At 41.6% G+C, this 11746-nt stretch overlaps 1 protein-coding gene across 5 annotated transcripts in view; it reads right to left on the bottom strand.

Moving 5' to 3' along the window:
- Window positions 1-4654: 4654 nt before the first annotated feature.
- relch (RAB11 binding and LisH domain, coiled-coil and HEAT repeat containing) overlaps window positions 4655-11746 on the bottom strand; it is a 102057-nt gene continuing 94965 nt past the window's right edge. For all 5 annotated transcript variants that reach the window (XM_041184929.1, XM_041184930.1, XM_041184931.1 and 2 more), the window contains 2 exons: window positions 11464-11534; window positions 4655-5881 (listed from right to left, as the gene is read on the bottom strand). In XM_041184929.1, coding sequence (XP_041040863.1) covers window positions 5761-5881; window positions 11464-11534 — 192 coding nt within the window. In that variant the 3' untranslated portion in view covers window positions 4655-5760. The remainder of the gene's footprint in view (window positions 5882-11463; window positions 11535-11746) is intronic.

Genomic DNA, 11746 nt, shown 5'->3' with positions numbered 1-11746 from the left:
AGAGTTTTGACACCTGTATTGTTTGGAAATCTACATTGTGTAGTAGTGTACATAACTGTATTACATCTGTTCCAATTGTGCATTGATGGCAACTGTTTGAAAGACAACCAAACCAGTTTTTTTTTTGGAGTGTTTACAGTTTTCTCCATGTAATTTTCTGCCCTTTGGAATTCCCCAAACTACCATCGTTCCATTTCTGCTCAAATCAGCTAAAAGTGTAAACTGTCATTTGAAAAAGTAAAGTGACCCCATACATGTTCCACTCATTGCCTACAACTGGGTGAAAAGTTACTCCACAGTCACTTAAAAAAATGATCGAGAGTTGTGCAATTTATTGGGGGGTGGGGGGGGAGAGCAGAAGGGATACAATTTACATAGTATATTACGAGGCCATAATTGCATCAAACTGCAGCCATAAAGCAGGATCAGATCTATTAGATATATTGAAACATAAGATCCTGAGGGGACATGACAGGGCGGATGCTGGAAGGACGTTTCCCCTTGTGGGAGATACTAGAACTGTCTCCCATTTAAGACGGAGACGACGAGAAATTCCTTTCTCAGGAGGTTGTGAGCCTTCGGAACTCTCTTCCCTGGAGACCTGTGGAAGCAGGTAGATAGATTCTTGACTAACAAGGGATCAAAGATTATCGGGGATTGGTGTTAATGGGGACTTGAGGTCACAGTCAGATCAGCCATGATCTTAATGAATGGTGGAGCAGGCTCGAGGGGCCGAACAGTTTACTCCTGTTCCTGATTTGTACGTTCATAGATTGTAAACTTTACCTAAATCCTTTTGGAAGCCTTAATTCAGAAATGCGTAACTTCAAAGTTTGAGATAAACACGCAAAAAACATTTGAAAGTGAGGCACTCCATTGTCATTTTTTTTTGAGTTCTAGCCTGCATTGCATAGGATGTGTGAGAGCAGCAATCCAATAACAATCAGAAAGGCAGACAAATATCATCTGGTTTTATCTGGGAAGGCAACTGCTAACAGGTATCAAAGCCATCAGCCTAGGATCTATGAAGTTAACAAACGGGAATACAGCATAAAGAAAGTCTTGCATTTATATAGAGCCTTTGGCAGCTTCAGTCCATCACAAAGGACTTTACAGCCAATGAAGTATTTTGAAGTGACTACACTTCAAATATAGGAAACATGACAGCCAATTTTGCACACAGCAAGCTCCCAAACAGCAATGTAACGATGACAAGATAAAGATAACCTGTTTCTTGAGGGATAAATAGTGGCAGGACACCACGGATAACTCCCCCCGCTCTTCTCTTAAATAGTGCTGTGAGCTGTTTTATCGCCACCCGTGTGCAGGTTTAACAGCTCATCCCAAAAAACAATGGGTGCAGCACAGCCGTTCTTTCAAAAATCAGGCTCAATTTTTTAAAAAAAATGTTTCTGGCTCAAAACAAAGGTAAAAATACAACGTAACAGATCAATTGGCACAAAAGGTTAGTATGCAGATACAGCAAGCGATTAGGAAGGCATATGGAATATTGTCATTTATTGCAAGGAGAATGAAATACAAATGTAGGGCTGTTTTACTACAGTTGTAGAGGGCATTGGTGAGACCACACCTAGAGTACTTTATACAATTTTGGTCTCCTTCGTTAAGAAAGAACATAATTGCATTAGCAGTTATTTTTTTAATATTCATTCATGGGACGTGGGCCTCATTGGCTAGGCCAGCATTTATTGCCCATCCCCAATTGCCCTTGTCCAGGGGGCAATTAAGAGCCACCCACGTTGCTGTGGATCCGGAGTCACGTGTAGGCCAGACCAGGTAAGGACAGCAGATTTCCTTCCCTAAAGGACATCAGCCCTTTCATCAGAGAAGCTTCACCGGACTGACTTTTGGGATGACCGAGGAAGTTGGGGAGGGGCTGGGGGTGGTTGTCTTATGAGGAAGGGTTGGACAGGTCGGGCCTATATCCATTGTAGCTTAAAAGAATGAGAGGCAATCTTCTGAAACATAAAAGATCCTGAGGGGACTTGACAGGGTGGATGCTGAAAGGATGTTTCCCCCTGTGGGAGAGACTAGAACCAGGGGACAGGCTTTAAAAATAAGGAGTCTCCCATTCAGGTCAGAGATGAGCAGAAATTTTTTCTCTGAGGGTTGTGTTTCTGCAGAACTCTCTTCCCCCAGAGAACAGTGGAGGCAGGGTCATTGAATATTTTTAGGGCAGAGGTAGATAGATTTTTCACTAAATGGGAGTCAAAGGTTATAGAGGGCATACAGGAAAGTTGAAGCCACAATCAGATCAGCCACCATCTTATTGAATGGTGGATCAGGCTGGAGGGGCCGAATGGCCTACTCCTGTTCCTAATTCATATGTTTGCTCATATGCTCAAACACTGAAATAAATTAAATTAGAAGTTATGCTTACTAAGCATGATTAACCCAATATTTGCTGTTGCAATATTTAGATTGTACTTCTAGCATCTTTACATTATTGTGCTTCTCATTTTTATTTGTAAGTGGTTATTAGTTACTTTAGTCTGGAATCCTGTAGTCTGTATGGTGTTAGCTGTTTCAGAGAAATTGGCAATGTGGAATGAGACTCTTAAATCAAGTGAGAACTGAAATCCCTCTGGAACACAGCTTTTCAATAGCAGAATATAGGGTACAGCTGTAGCACTGTGGAGATTAAGATCCACTTTTAGTGACAGCTGTATTAAAGAGATGACACTAATAAAACCATTAAAAGTGTCATGTCTAAAATATAGAAGTTAAGTACATGTGCATTTTGTTACAGCAATTAGATATTGTACTTTTTGCACAGATTCACTTTAAACCAGAATACATTGAACATTGCATCATTTATTACAATGCAACTTACTGTGAGCAACTTCACAGGAAATTTGTCAAAAGTCATCAAAACGATATACACCTGGAGAATGATGCCAAAGCTTCACCAGTTCAGGCAGAAAAAAGATTTCCAAGAACTTCAGCCTGTGACAAAAGCATTATCTATGGGAACTTTCAATAGAGACACAGACCGGTTTTTGTGCAGAATGGCAGAGAGGGGCAAGAGGTGCAATCTCTCATAACAAGGCAGTATAACATTCTTAAAGGGGCTTGTGCTAATTTCTAGGTTAGATGGTGGGCCCACCCTAAAGGTAAGCAGAACACCCAGGAAACAAGGAAGTGGAAAACAGGAGCAGTATCAAGTCAATAGTTATTGAAATAAAATTAGCTTATTGGATCCAAGACTGGTTAAAATTTCCTCTGAAGCCATTGCTGATAGGCTGCATCAATTGTCCATTCCCAGCTGGCCTCAAGGCACTGGTGGGTGTACTACTTGAACTGGTGCAGTCCTGGTGCTGATGCTGCTCCCGCAATGATGCTGGGGAGGGAATTTCATCACCCTGACCCAGCAATGAATAGATCCATGTCAAGGTGAGGTTCCCACGATGTTGCTGCTCTCACTCTTCTCGGTGTTACAGCTGGACGGTTATGCCGGAAACCGACTTGGCAAGTTGCTGCAGTGTTTCCCTTAGATAGGGGTCACAGCAGCACACTATGTCCTGGTGGTGGGGATCGAGTCCAGTGCTGGGGTTCCATTCATGTGTACTACTTGATCAGGATGGCACTTGTAAGTATTCAATCACACTCCTGAACTGAGCCTTGCAGACTGTGGAACGTTAGGTCGTCTGCCAATTGTCCTTAGCTACAAAACCTCTACCCTGCTACATTGCTGTAAGACAGGTCCAGGTAATCAGTTTCTGGCCAGTGGCAGCTGCCTCAATGATGGTGCCATAGTACACTGGGGAAGTGATTGGACTTTTCCTTGTTGCAGATGGTAACTAGCTGGCATGCAATGATTGCTAATCACCACTTGTCAACTTAAGACTGGATGTTGTAACTCTTTCGAGTACAAACTCGTTTCCATCTGTTCCTATTCAGATGAAGTTACATTGTTTCATAGTTTGCCATTGTGAGATTTGAACTCGATCTTGGGGTTACAAACCACTTGGCTATTTAGGCCAAGCCTGGATGTTGTAGGTTGACATATTGGAATGACAAATGAAACGACACTATCACTGGCAGTCAGCTACAACGGAGCCCAAGGAAGATCATTGATGGAACAAGTAATGATGGTTGGTCCAGAGATGCTGCACTGGTGCGGCAGTAACAATTAGCCTCAGGCAATCATGACCATTGGCCTGAGTTAAGCCTCAAGCCACAGGGTGCTTTCCCCCTCGCCAATGGTCTGCTGGGGCATCTCAGCACCATACTTTGTTGAATAGTGCTTTGATGTTTACGGCAGTTACAGTAAGCTGCCCTTTTACACTTTGCTGTGCTGTGAGGTCTGGAGCCAAGCGGTTCTGATGGAATCTGGACTGGACTGTTGGGAAAATATTGTGTGTAGATGTTGATGGCACTTTCCTATTCTATTAGAGGGCAATCGTGTGGTAATTAGCTAGTTACATCATTGGCTAGATGCTATTGATGGTCTGCAATACCTGATCGGGGCACATGAAAACAGACGGCTAGTTCTAGTTTGTAGGTTTTCAGCAATACAACTGGGATATGTTCAGGACCCGGCCCATGACTGTGTCGAATGCACTCCACTGCTCTGGTAAATAAATCCTCGATACGGAAAAGATAAGAATGCTGCATGATTAATATAAAAAGGTACCATGGCACAGAAATACTTTTATTGTTTCAATTCACCGTTCACAGAAACTATTTAAAATTACATTATTGAATGTCTAATCTACTTGTGTTTTGCATGAAATCTTTCATAACCAGCGCAAACATAAACATTATAGATTTATATTAAGAATACACAAACTTCCAGCTAGTGAAATATAATAATCTCCGAACTTTACATGAAAAAAAAAACTGTATTGCACTGTAGGTAAACAGTACACTCATGCAGTTTGCGTTTGGTTCATTTGTTCAGTTAAGTGTAACCGACATCCCTTGGTCACAGTTAAAATTGAGCAGAATTAAAAGCAATGCAGGAGTTCAATATTCACAGCCATTCTGCAATGTCTTTTTGTATAAACATCACAAAGCAGACACACTTATTCACATTCTTGATTTTACAAGTGTAAAGTTAGTTGAGAAATCGTGGCTTCTTCATCAACACAACTGAACTATTTAACTGATTATTACAACAAAAAAGTCATTTTTACTGCAACAGAAAATAGTCCTAAATTGAAAAAGAAACACCAAGTGACAAAACAGCTTCCCTACGGCAATTTCCAAAGTCATGTATTATGCTGTAGTCTTGCTTTCTTATGGTCGGAAGGCACAGGAATATGCTGGTGACTTTTCTAATCATCAGTCAAGAATCCAGTCAATAAAAGCAGTCTGAATGGATTCCCCATAATTAAATACACAAATGGTTTTCACTTCATTATTTTGACACAGATGTGGAATTTACATTATATCCAAGAAGTTACAGATATAGTGCTTCAGTGTATAATACAAGTATTTACTGTTCAAAGTCTCAATGCAGAATAAGAAAAAAAATTGCCCATATAGGAGAAAATACTGGATACAGCAAAAAGAGGACAACAAAATACATGGACACCGACACTATCATCTTTACACCCATCACACAAGAAACAGCAATATACACACAAAAATATTAAGTGCAAATATCTTTGGAAGTTAGAATAAAATAATTAACTAGAACAAAATATTTTTTAAAAAGGCAGAAAATTTACTTCAAGTACAAGATTTTGACCCGTAAGAGGTCAGTTTAGTGTAAGTGGACAGACTTCCTTCAAATCACTTCTTCCGCTGGAACACGTTCGCCAACATTGCACCTGAAGTGGACAGCTGACCCATTTTGTTCAAGAATCTCGTCTTTGTGTCCTCACTGACGAGACTTGCAGCAATAGACATCGAGCTTAAGTAACACAAAACAGAATAAATAACTTGGTTTTCTGTCATGTTGAATTTGGGTGCTGAAAACCCAGCTTAGCTCGTTAACCATTAACATGCAACAATACAAATCAAATAACCTCTCATCAGATCAGCATTTGCGCTGGTTACATCTTTCAAGAGTAATTTTTCATGTTAACCTCAAATTATGCAATAATTTATGATCTTTTACCACTTACTTTAAAATTCCTAACCACTGAAGCAAAACAATCAACACCAGCAGGGTTAAAATATAACAGACTAAAAACTCACCAAATATGGGATTAATACTCCAAATTATGCATTTGTAAGATACATTTCATCCTTTCTAAAACAAAGACGCATCATTAACATAAAAGCAAAATTAAAGTGGTGTAACTTGCCACCCTCCAGTGAATGCTACAAATGGTAAGGGCATGTTGCATGTCTGATTTCAGGGGTGCTGTTGAGGCGGCAATGAGGAATTGGTGGCTCACTTACACACAAGGCAACTCTGGTGGAGTAGCGAAGAGAGGAGGGAGATAATTGGTCTGATTTTATCCATATAATTGTACAGTATTACAAAATCAGTTTCTGTTTCAAATTGGATAGAGACACAGAAACAGAGAAAATAGGAGCAGGAGGTGGTTATTCAGCCATTCAAACCTGCTCCACCATTCAATATGATCATGGCTGATCCTCTATCTCAATGCCGTACTCCCGATCTCTCCCCACACCCTTTGATGCCTTTAGAGTCTAAAAATCTATTTCCTTCTTAAATATATTGTGACTTGGCCTCCACAGCCTTCTGTGGTAGAGAATCCCACAGGTTCACTACCCTCTGAGTGAAGTTTTTCACTGTCTTTGAGCAAGATTTAATCACCGCGTCACATCCGGTTACTGATGTCAGTGATGTTACAATTTTACTAAGTCCCAACTCGGACATTAAGTCCTTTCCTTCAGACATAAATGCATTAGCAGTTCAGAGAAGGTATACTAGGCTAATTCCAGGAATGGGCAGGTTGTCTTATAAGGAAAGGTTGGACAGGCTGGTATCTAATGGAGTTTAGAAGAGTAAGAGGTGACTTGATTGAAACCTTTACGATCCTGAGGGGTCTTGACAGAGTGGATGTGGAGAGGATGTTTCCTCTTGTGGGAGAATCTAGAACTAGGGGTCATGGTTTTAAACATAAGGGGTTGCTTACTTAAGATAAAGATGAGAAGAAATTCTCTGAGGTTCATGAGTCTTTCAAAAGGCAGTGGAAAGCAGGGTCTTTGAATATTTTTAAGGCAGAACTAGATAGATTCTTGACTAACAGGGGGGTGAAAGGTTATTGGGGGTAAGCAGGAGGTCACAATCAGATCAGCCATGATCTTATTGAAAGACTGAGCAGGCTTGAAGGACCAAGTGGCCTACTCCTGCTCCTAGTTTTTATTGCTCCTAGATTAAAAGTTCTGATATGAATGTTACTGTGGCAACGTCAGCTTGAGGATTGCAGCAGTTCAATAAGATGGTCCATCAGCTGCATCTCACTGCAACCAGGGATGGGCAATAAATTCACCCTCGCCAATATCACTCTCAGAGAATGAATGGAAAAATAAATAATTTAAAGATAACACACTAACTAGTTTTCAGGTTGTACAAGATGTTCCCTCATGTTGCAGGTACAGTATAGACAGCCTGTCTAGTTCTTCCAATGACATGCAGGCTCCATGCATAGATAACTACAGGTGATCAGTTATAGGATTCCATGAAGAAAGCAAATGGAATGTTGATAGAAAACAGCCTTCACACTTCTGCTTCACAAGGGAGGCTGCACTCTTGCTTGGAACCTATCCCCACTAACAATGGTCAAAGTCACTGCTTGCATGATTGCGCATTCAGTTCATTCCAAATTGCTACAGGCAACAGCAGGAACATCAGTTCATCTGCAGTTCACAGATAAATCAAGCGACTAATGCACTGGTCACCAGGGAGCTAATTAGATCATTCCCCCTAGTCCCCTGTCCCCAACATCTGGTAGTGGCACAAGGAGAGGGCTGAGCATTTGTTTTCCCACAAGGAGTATTTTTGAAAATCAATGGGGTCATTGATGACACTAATATGGTCCTCTGAAGTCCTGCACACAATCTCATCTTCACAAATATTGGTCCTATCCAAGTGTCAACTGTCCTCGACTGCTGCAACAGGATCTTGTAAGTCAATGGAGAAAACCCTCTTCCCAGGCAGAAGTCATAATGCCTTTGTTTCAAAGCACCAGAGACGGACTACTTGATGAAGAAAAAGACTAAAATATTGGCTCCTTGGGAACTGAAGCTCTCCTATCCAATTGCTGAAAGCCAGGATAGTAAAGCGTAAATACACGACCCATACCTAGGATTATCAAACAGTATAAACCATCTTGAAAAAGCACTTCAGACGCCTGGACAGATCAGGGGCCTTACAATATTGTCTAGCCATTTGCCTTTTGCACCACAACTTGCCATATAAAAACAAATCAGGATTTGACGTGTAGAAGTTCTGATGAAGGATCACAAATCTGAAATGCTAACTCTTTTATTCTCAATTCATAGGTGCTGCCTGAGTATTTCTAGCAATTTTGTTTATTGTTCAGACTTTCAGCATCTGCTGTATCGTTCTGTGGTGTAAAATTGGCCTGCCGGGTTTCAGGCAAATTTCTTGGTGTGTTTTTAAATTTCAGGCTGAAATCAGCATTTACAGCTCTGGAATGTACAGTTTCCTTGTTTAAGACAGAAAGTGATGTTTCCAAGTTGCACATTATAGTGGATATCCCGACTGCCAAAATGTTTCAGTGATTGACACTTACATGGAACTTGCTCTCTCCCCATCTCTCCTGAAGGGAGATTCTAGTAAACTCATGGCCAAACAATAGAAATGCTTAGCTTGAATCTACGATATTGAATTTTGAATGTGGTCTGATGAAATGTAAGTTTATAAACTGGATTCGTGAAACTTGTTATGAAGCTTAAGAGTAAAATGCGGTCGAGGCAGATTTAATCATACCATTCAGAAGGGAATTGAATCATTGCCTGAAAAGCAAAAAGAATGCAAGGCCACAGGGGAGAGACAGAGTGGGACTAAGTAAGCTGATCTTGCTGAGAACCAACACAGACACGAGGGGCTGTATGGCCTCCTTCTGTGCTGCAATCATTGTAAGGAACGTATTAATATATTCCTCCCCACCACCGTCGGAAGCTTGACTCTCTTATTAGAGCACCAAACTCTCTTCAAGTAGTTAAAAGCAAAATACTGTTTATGCTGGAAATCTGAAATTAAAACAGAACATGTTGGAAAAACTCAGCAGGTGTGGCAGCACCTGGAGAGAGAAACAGAGCTAACGTTTTGAGTCTGTATGACTCCCCTTCAGAGCTAAAGACAAGTAGAAATGTGATGCATTTTATATGATTTAAGAGGGTGTGGAGCAAAATAGGTCAGGGATAGGTGGGAGCGAAGGAGAAATTACAAATGGGCACTGGACAAAGGTAGTTTACTGGTTGTGTTAAACACTAAAGCAGCATAAAGATAAGATAGCAGAATGCGTTAACAACAGAACTAGAGTCAGCGCTCTGTGGAAGCACAGCATAATAACAAGTGACAGATGGCCCTGGAGTGGAGGGTTTGGTTGGGGGAAAAAAGGATAAAAAAACAAAAATAAATAAAAATTGGATTAAAAAAAAAGAGGTAAAGACGAAGGTCTGAATTTGTTGAACTGAATGTTTGGAAGGCTGTAAAGTGCCTAATCGGAAGATGAGGTGCTGTTCCTCCAGTTTCTTTTGGGCTTCACTGGAACATTGCAGCAGGCCAAGGACGGACATGTGGGCATTAAAGCAGGATGGTGTGTTGAAATGGCAAGCGACAGGAAAGTTTGGGTCATGCTTGCAGACTGAGCGAAGGTGCTCCGCAAAGCAGTCACCCAGTCTGCGTTTAGTCTCCCCAATGTAGAGGACATCACATTGGGAGCAGCGAATACAATAGACCAAATTGAAGGAGGTGCAAGTGAAACACTGCTTCACCTGAAAGGAGTGTTTAGAGCCTGGAACAGTGAGGAAGGTGGTGGTAAAGGGGCAGGTGTTGCACCTTCTGTGATTGCATGGGAAGGAATGGACCAGGGCCTCATGCAGTGGATGGTCCCAATGGAATGCTGACAGAGGGGGTGAGGGGAAGATGTGTTTGGTGGTGGCATCATGCTGGAGCTGGTGCAAACGGCAGGAGGATGATCCTTTGAATGCAGGGGCTGGTGGGGTGAAAAATGACAAGGGGGATTATCATGGTTCTGGGAGGGAGGGGAAGGGGTAAGGGCAGAGGTGCGGGAGATGGGTCGGTTAAGGGCCTTGTTAACCACAGTGGAGAGAATCCTCAGTTAAGAAAAAAGGAAGACATGTCAGAAGTGCCGCTTTGGAAGATAGCATCATCGGAACAGATGTGACGGAGGCAGAAAAACAGGGAGAATGGGATGGAGTGTGAGCAGCTGTAGTCGAGGTAGCTGTGGGAGTCAGTGGGCATGTAATGAATATTGGTAGACAGTCTGTCACCAGAAATGGAGGGAGAATACTGGAGGTGGATGAAAGGATCTGTTGAGTAGGAGTCCTTGCCCTGTCCAAAGAGGTGAGCACGGAGACGGAGGCGACAGGAGGAGAGTTCAGCATTATGCCAAGCCCAAAATTCATTGAACCTCCTTCAATTTGGTTTACTATATTCGTTGCTTCTAATGCAGTCTCCTCTTCATCGGGGAGAATAAACGCAGACTGGGTGACCGCTTTGCGCAACACCTTCGCTCAGTCCATAAGCATGACCCAGACCTCCCTGTCGCTTGCCATTTCAACTCACCACCCTGCTCTCATGTCCACCCTTGGCCTGCTGCATTGTTCCTGCGAAGCCCAACACAAACTGGAGGAACAGCACCTCATCTTCCGATTAGGCACTTTACAGACTTCCAGACTTAACATCGAGTTCAACAATTTCAGACTTGCTCCTCCATCTTTACTCTTTATTTAAAAATCCAATTTTAAATTTTTTATTTATCTTTATTTATAGATTCATTTTTTAAATATATATTTTTCATTTTTTTAAATCCTTTTTCTCCCAACCACCCCCCCACCACAGGGCCATCTGTCACTTGTTTCTATGTTGTGCTTTCAGAGTGCTGATCTTTGTTCTGTATTAAAATGTTCTGCTTTCTTACCTTTATACCACCATCAGCATCTTCTTTATGCGTTAGCATGCCATTAACACTCCCTTTGTTTTGTGTCCATGGCATCTTTGTCAATCTCTCCTTAGCTCCCATCTATCCCTGACCTTCTATTTTGCTCCATCTGCTCCACACCCTCTTAAACAGTATAATAACCATCACATTTCTACCTCTCTTTAGCTCTGAAGTTGTACGGATTCAAAACATTAACTCGGTTTCTCTCTCCACAGATGCTGCCAGACCTGCTGGGTTTTTCCAGCATTTTGTTTTAATCTCTCATGTAGTACCTTTGTAACAAATATTGATGTCCAGCTTTTCTCAACCTCTTGACTGTTTCACCAGTGCAGCACAAACAATAGATGTACTATTGAATAGTTACCTCTGAGGCTCTTGGACACTCCTGTTTTCCACCTTGAGTTCACATTCCTTAATCATGGAGCTCAGGATAACCTGAAATTATGCACGGTAAATAGCACCTCAATATCTATCATTTTAACACAGGTGAGAAATCTTTGAGAAAATAACAATTTACATTTGTGTAGCGTCCTTCATGATCACAGGAAGTTCCAAAGCACTTTACAGTCAATGACCCCATGCTCTCTTGTTGAAGCTTGCCCTCAATACAGTAGGGCAGGTGCTGAAGGTCTAGCGTACGACTTTCA

This window comes from Carcharodon carcharias, chromosome 3, assembly GCF_017639515.1.
Source record: "Carcharodon carcharias isolate sCarCar2 chromosome 3, sCarCar2.pri, whole genome shotgun sequence".
NCBI lineage: Eukaryota > Metazoa > Chordata > Chondrichthyes > Lamniformes > Lamnidae > Carcharodon > Carcharodon carcharias.
The sequence above is the reverse complement of the archived record's forward strand: the minus strand, read 5'-3'. Positions and strand labels throughout refer to the sequence as shown.